The 7,771-nt window shown below is 41.2% G+C and overlaps 1 protein-coding gene across 1 annotated transcript; it reads right to left on the bottom strand.

Moving 5' to 3' along the window:
* Positions 1-721: 721 nt before the first annotated feature.
* LOC138041482 (uncharacterized) lies at positions 722-5,231 on the bottom strand. The gene is made up of 2 exons (XM_068887233.1): positions 4,275-5,231; positions 722-1,335 (listed from the first exon to the last, which is right to left on the bottom strand). Exons 1-2 carry the CDS (start codon positions 4,972-4,974, stop codon positions 1,001-1,003), a joined length of 1,035 nt encoding a protein of 344 aa, XP_068743334.1. The 5' UTR covers positions 4,975-5,231; the 3' UTR covers positions 722-1,000.
* Between the last annotated feature and the right edge of the window lie 2,540 nt (positions 5,232-7,771).

Genomic DNA, 7,771 nt, shown 5'->3' on the forward strand with positions numbered 1-7,771 from the left:
GAAAAAGGGTCACAGTCCCTTTGATTTTAAAGTGATTCGTTGAGCGTCAGTCTGCAAGGGGATCAGTGTTTAAGGTATCTACTGAAAAGTTGTTGTGCCTTACCATCTAAAACTGGGCGAATTATAGCAAAAGGAGAAAAAAGTTACAAAAGTGCCCCACGATGCCTATGGAGAGAGAGAGAGGGAGAGAGAGAAAGAGGGAGAGAGAGAGAGAGGGAGAAGGAGAGAAACCCTGACAATGCACACCCAAAATAATCATACTTTTAACTGAATTAGTGATTTGAAAAAAAATTTGCCCTGAGCGTGATTTGAACCCACTTCCACCCATTACTAGTCGGGTGTGATAACCACAACACCACCAGAACAACCATGCTGGCAACACAGCCATCGAAGGTCAGGGCGTGGGCCTCCCGGGAGATTTTCTTTCAAGGTGACAAGGTAGGGGAGCCTATAACTCCACTTGAAACCCAACTAAGGATCAAGTTAATGATGCACGACCGTAGTCAACTTAGCCTAACTTAGAAAATTTCCCGGGAGACCCACGCCCTGACCACGTAAGCGTAAGCCCTCTTCGAAGGCTGTATTGCCAGCATGGTTGTCCTGGTGGTGTAGTGGTTGTCACACCCAACTAGTAACGGGGGGACGTGGGTTCAAATCTCCCTCAGGGCAAATTTTCTTTCAAAACATTTATTCAGTTAAAAGTATGATTATTTGGGGTGTGCATTGTCAGGGTTTCTCTCCTACACTCTCTTTAAAATGAAATTAGCCTGTATCCTCCGAGGATCCGCTTGTTCCTAAGGCTTTTCCCTCCCGAGGAAGTGCCTGAAAATAACTCCGCCATCATGGAAAACACCCAGAAGGCGTTCAAAGGAACTTCCCACATTTGTGAGAGGTGGCTGAACGAAAGGTGAGTGGTACATATATTGCACTCTTATTGTGTGCAGCAAGGTCTAAAATCGGAAATCGACAGTCGAGTTAAACCAACAATAATGGAACGAAATCAGTTCTTACTTGTGCAGCAGCTGGTGATTCTGGCAGCGAAAATACACGGCACAAGAAACAAATAAAGGTGACAAACAAAGAACAGGCACAAGTAGATCAGGTTTAAAACCGGCGTGTCATATTTGGTTCTCGAATGAAACTCCATGGATAAGTAAATAACTGACAAGATAACATCTGCTCCGTAAGTGGTCCAGTGTAGCACAAACCACAACTTGTAGACTGACACGGTATTGAAAACTACTGTGCATAGGTTCTCGTGAATTCTGATAATGTCATCAAGAGTGCCATTTTGAAGGTTCTGGATCAGCCTTTGTGCATCCTTTGCAAACGTACCTAGCAATTGATTGAAGTGTAACAGGAGCCCATGAGCAGGAGCGAGCAACTCCCGTATCTTTCTGTCACGGCGTTTTGACAGATCGATTTATTTTTAGATTGAATTTCCCTCGAATGAGACTCCCTAGGGAGACCGATGATCAATCACAAGAAACTAACTTGAAGTCATAGGGTCACCGAGCCGGAACTGCCTTTGTTTTTCGGAGGAAAAGGAAGTCTAAAAATAGATCGGTCTTAAAAAATGCCTTGACATAGGCTTCGTATGGGATTTGCTCTTTCCTGGTCATGGGCTTCTTAGTGTAATAATAATAGTAACGATGCTGATGACCCTAATCACAATTTATTCATTGAGCGCACACGCAAAAATGAAAGGGAGTAGTGGCACAGTCAAGCGGTTTCAACATCTCCTCAAATTCATTCGACTTTGTTAAACGCAATATTATGTTGAAACTGAATGTTTGATTATCTCAGCTGTGGATAAGAAACTTACGCAGTTGCAAGCAAGCCTGCAAAAATCCAGGGCCCGGTTGTTTGAAAGCCGATTAACTTAATCTAGGGTTAGTGTAAATTTTGTTTCATGTTTTCATCTTTTTGGCGAGAGTTTCCTTTGCCTATTTTTGTTTTTCAATATTGACTTCATTTAATGTAAAGTTTTGCCGAATATCAGTGTTGAACAGCATTTGGGAGCAGACAAATAAACTCCTTGGTTAGTTGTTAATCTGGGATAGCGTTAATCGACTTTTTAACAAACGGGCCTAGGCTTCAACAGGATTCGCCCCCATGGCCGTGCTATTGCGTTGCCCACTTGCTCTGCCAACTGAGCTGTCAAGCCTTTTTGGAGCTGGTCAATTGCGAGTTCAAAGTATATTCCGAGAGAGTTGAATGAAATGATTTTAGAATATATGATCAGAAATTCGATCTATTCTAAAATCTTGCTGAAACTGTTTGATTGAGCCTCTACTGAGAGTTGCCCTAAAACGTTCGTTAAAATAGGAATTCGGAGACTACCTTACGTAAGCGAGAGTTTTTTAGTTAACCAAATTACTGATATTGGAACTCTATCTCGTTTCAATGGGAACACCTGAAATCAATAATGTTAGGAGGTCGCTTGCAATAGTCACAGTTCAACCGTATTCTTTTGAGCTTTCCTACCTTAGTGAATTTCTTTGAAATGTTCGCTCTCTTAGTTGCGTGCAGTGCTGCTAAAATCAAGATCCAAAAACTTCGCTCAGTAATTAACGCATCGTCCTTTCGCCCTTGCTTCCGTTTGGCTTAAAAAGTGCTAGAATTTATTTTTAGGTTGGACGCTCCCCAGCGTTAAAGATAGAAGGAGAGCGAACTCTTGTTTTGTTTTAGGCTCGATTGCAACTTTTGTCATTCGTAAGACGATTGGCCACTCCACACGATCTAAACGCCTGGAGCACAGAGGAGAATGGAGCTGGGCAGTCAAACATGCATATTACATGCATACTGCAGCCGTAATGCAGGTCAAAAAATAGGCAATGTGCAGCTGATGCGGACCTATTCTCCTAAGTCCATAATAAAATAAAATACTAGAAATATATTTATTTAGTATAATTTTCAGCAGTGAATATAATAACTTAGTGTTATATTCACCGCGCTACCCAGTGAATATAACAATTTGGAGGCGCGTCTGGTAAACCAATCAAGCACTTTTCGTGCCTTTTTATCTTGTTTTAGCCTGTTGTTTTGCACTTTCTTGATATTAACTGCTGAAAATTATACTAAAACAATTATTCGCCTCAGGCTCAGTGAATATTGGGGAATATTTACCTCGACTACGTCTCGTTAAATATTCACCAATATTCACTGAGCCTGAGGCGAATAATTGTTAATTACATTAGTATAAAATTTGATAGTTATTGGTCCCTTAAGTTAATGTCTCTATTATAGATAACAGAGCACCCCTTTTTAAAATTTATAACCCTAATAACTTCCTTTGCTGATTTAAAGTTCTTTTTAAAAATTTCGGGATTTTCATGTTTTCTAATACTATCTGGTATGATGGCATTACACCTACACCCTGTGAAATACTGTCTTTTAATAGAAACTCGTCTCGATGTTACAGGTTCCGAGAAAACACAACTACTAAACCCGACTGAACACAGGGCACAACAGGATGCCCAATGACACGGTTTCCGGCCCGGGATGATTTCCGTTCTAATACACAAGGTACCTCAACAACCTTCATAAGACCAACGACCAGGGAACGGTTGCTCAAAGCCTGGTAAACGCTAACCGTTGTTTAAGAGGTATCAAAAGTTATAGGTTACCGCTAACGTAACCACGCTCCGAGTTGAGCAACTCGGGCCTGGGGCCTGTTTCTCAAAAGTCCCGAAAGTTTTCGGGCCTATTTCGGATGCCACAATTCCCTTTATATCTTTGCAACGCCGAGGTTCCAAGCCATCAAACTTCGCAATCCTCTTAGTTTTTCTTACATTAAAAACGTGTTAAAGGATGAGCTTTTCAAAATAAGCAGATTGCAGTTTGACGACTGGCTTTTCAGGCCCGAAAAGTTCTCGGGACTTTCGACTAACATGCCCCAGCTGGGCCCCGTTTCTCAAAAGCCCCAAAACTATTCGGGCCCGAAAAGCCAATTGTGGAACTGTCATCGGCTTGTTTTGGAAAGCCGATCTTTTAACATGTTTTCAAGGCAACAAAAGGAAAAATAACTGTGAAGTTTGAGGTAAAATTCTCTCCGTTCTTGAGATACAAAGGGAATTGTGACACCCGAAAACGGCCCGTAAAGTTTCGGGACTTTTGAGAAACGGGCCCCTGAACTATAATTGGCCGAACGGTTGTTTCGCCGAGGGTTTTATGTGGGGCTTTTTACCCTCGCAGACTAAGAAAATAAACATGGTTCGGGTAATTTTTCTTTTGTTGGCAAGACTACTCGTTGTATTGGATTGACAACTTACCAAGGCTATATGCACTAACAGCAAAAACATGACAAGTAGTTATTGCTGTCCACTGAGCAAAAAACTGCGCCGCCACTCCAGTGGTCAAAATGTCGAAAAACCTGCCACGTTTCTGACCCCATACAATAGCGTAAAACACAACCACAGAACACAGATAGAAAGCTGAAATAAAACTAAAATACAAACACAACTTCCAAGCATCTTTTTCGTGTAAATCATCCGCCATGTTGTCTACGGGAGGCACTAATGCGGAGTCCTTTCGTTTTGCCCACATGAAACAGCAAATGAAAAGGCTGTATGACAAGACAGCACCTACAGAAGCTATGGTGTAAACAGTATTGGCGATTTGTCGATCATCTTTATGATGCGAGTGATTTTTGTTCGTTGAATTTTGAAGAAAGCCACAATCGAAGCCAGGACACCCTACCACAACATAAAAGTCATAGACTGCCTGATAGATACAACTCACGTAGACTGCAACACGAGGGATGTAATTCCATGCTTGATTTCCCCATAAGCCAAGCGAACCAAAGCAAAATTTGAAAACACAGAGCACAAATTTCGTTAATTTGCCAGCTTCTTGCTGCTCTCGACCGCGCCGTAAGCTGTTCGTTGTTGGTTGTTGACGAGGAAGAAGAGGTTGCCGTTCATCTTCATTATCAACGCCGATTTGTTGCTCTTCCCGCTCCCCGTGTTCCATGTCAGATTCAAATACAGAAGACAAATAATGGCACTAACAGTGCTTAGTTTTCTGAATATATAGCTAGGCTAAGGCATTTGAAGAGAGCCTCAAACAATATCATCTAATATAAATACTCTTGTTTCAGAAATGAAGTTCCGGCTCTCTAAGAACTGACGGGGATGTCTCATGGCAACATGAGGCTGAAAATTTTAAGATGGTTTGAATCAATGCAGGAAAAGGTCATCAATTACAAGGAGCCCAGAAACGAACAATAAAACCTGATCGTCCGTTTCAGTGTAATCCTTGAAAGGTGATGGGCTCGGGAGTAAGGTATCATCGAGTTTGGATTCGAGTTCGAGTTCGAGTTGGACTTCGAGCTGGACTTCGAGTTGGACTTCGAGTTGGACTTCGAGACGCGCTTCGAGTTAGGGACGACGACGGCTACGAGGACTTCATTTAAAAATACAAGTTCGCGTTATTCATATCACTACGAAGCTATTTCATGTAGTTTCGCGTTAAAAATGTGTAGTAACTGTCGAGGAATTAAACTTGTATGAGTGGGTTGGAAGCGTAGGGAGAGAACTGAAAATTCATCGTCATGTGCTAACGTCCTCCAGAGAACATTGAATTTGGTCATTTCACGTCGTCATTTAGGAGATTACGGCAAAGAAATGTACCAAAATGTAAAACGCACGTGCAGAGCGTGCAGAGCCATTGTTTTTGCTCACTAAACCTATTGTTTTGTAGCGTCGTCTTTGCCGTCGGCGTCGTCGTTTCGTAAGCTCCCTAATAAAACGCAAGTATATAATTGATAATAATGTATAATTATTATTTATTATTAATGTTAATAAGCAAAGAGATGTATAAGCTGGGCGAAGAACAGGAATTCGGGGCAATATTGGGATTTTTCATTTTATTTTTTCATGTGGTTTAAGTAATAAAACTGCTGACACATTAAAATATAGAGCAGGGATATAGGTTTTCAACAATGTGTGGTACCTTTTGTCACTGCGAATGAATAATAACAAATTGTCGATATTTGGGGTCGTGGCCCATATCTTTACTAATAGACGATTTCATATTATTCAGAATTAAAAATAATTTTAATTACCTCTCTACATTTCATTTCGCTCTACAAGACAATCCTAGGCACTTGCAAAGTGAAAACGCAACGAAAGTGAACTACGATTGACATTTAAAACGAGCTGTCTTCTCACAGTCAGTTTAGAGAGATGAAAAGGATGTTGACAGACCAAACACAATTCCTACTCGTGATGGTGTTGTACCTTGACCCGTACAGTTTTGCTCTCAGAAGGATGTCTTTTAATGATTTCCGCTTTCTGTAGGATATGAAAGTGGGCGCCTGGTATATTTCCCTGAGTAAGGGTTGGTTCTCTATCCAATGCCATTTTCGCATTAATATTTTCTTAAGATGAGGCACTGATGGGTAAGATTGCGTTACAAAGGGCGGTGGCTTATCTCGCGTCTTTTGTCTCTCTCTTTCTGTAAATTTCACTTCGGAGAGAATATGATCAACCAGATGCCTGGGATAGCCTCTCATACGCAAACGGACTCTGAAATTGCGAATGTTTTCCTCAAAAGTCGTTTTTTGAGGAGTTTGTCCCGAGTAGTCTCAGAGCTTCGCCTTTGATAAATCCTTTACTGACCCCTGGTGGGTGGCAGGAGGAATAGTGCGTATATTGAAATGTCTCAGTCGGTTTGAAGTTAACCTGCGATCAGGCGTACTTTTCCTTAGACATGGTGCGAAAAGGTACGCCTGATACAATTTCTTAACGAGTCGTCTGCCCGTAGTCCAGAATCTGGACTTTACTCTGATTGGCCGAAAAACAATAGAGCTCTTGGAGCCTCGTTCGGATTGGATACAGAATTGCAAATCATTCTTCTTGAAAATCGGTTAACAGCTGATGAAATTATGGCCGCCGAGAAGGATTTGTGATGTGAGTAATGTTTAGGCTCTGTTTACAGCTTCTGTTGCTTCGACTTCAGATTTTTTCAAAAACCTTTAAAGGAAGAGTGGAGAGAATGCATCCGAAGAATGGTTTGAGTAAAAGAAGACATTACAGTTGTACTTCCTACGGGATTTGGCAATAGTGTTATTAATACAGGCCCGAACATTCTAGAAGAAAATGCATCGTTCTTCTTCCACCAACTCGAAAACGTTTGTAGTTGTGGCAAGTCCTTTGGAATATATTCGGAAGTAACAAGTTGCGAATCTAAAAAGAACCAAATAGAACTTTAGGGCTGCCACATTCGCAGAATCAGCCGAGCTTGACAGAGAAATTCAACACTGTTTACGGAATAGCTGAACAATCTGAACACACTTCTGACAAAAATTAATGATAGCTGAGTGGCTGCTGCTGAAAAACTAGAATTTCTCAAAGTCCATTTTCCTCATATCAATTTTTATAGCATCTTTTATTGGCATCTCAAAATAATATTCGAGTTTAAATAAAGTTTATTGTACTGTTGATTGCGCCTGATGATGACATGAAGAATTCAGGCTTTTTCTGCCATTTTATCTCGAAATTCTTTGTTCCTTGATGGTTTGAACAGAGAAACCGCACCAACTGTCAAGCAGGATTTGCAGAAATAGCTTTGATTGCAGACATCAAAGCCAGAGTGCTACTGTATTTTGTTTTTGTCGCGTCTTTACTTGAATCGCCGCGTGCAGGTAATTTCCGGTAAAATCTGATTGGCTCACATTTATAGCATGACACATGATAACATCACTGTTGACAGGTGGGCGGCAGACGACTCATTAAGAAATTGTATCAGGCGTACTTTTTAGCGCCCT

This window comes from Montipora capricornis, chromosome 3 (assembly GCF_036669925.1).
Source record: "Montipora capricornis isolate CH-2021 chromosome 3, ASM3666992v2, whole genome shotgun sequence".
Lineage (NCBI taxonomy): Eukaryota > Metazoa > Cnidaria > Anthozoa > Scleractinia > Acroporidae > Montipora > Montipora capricornis.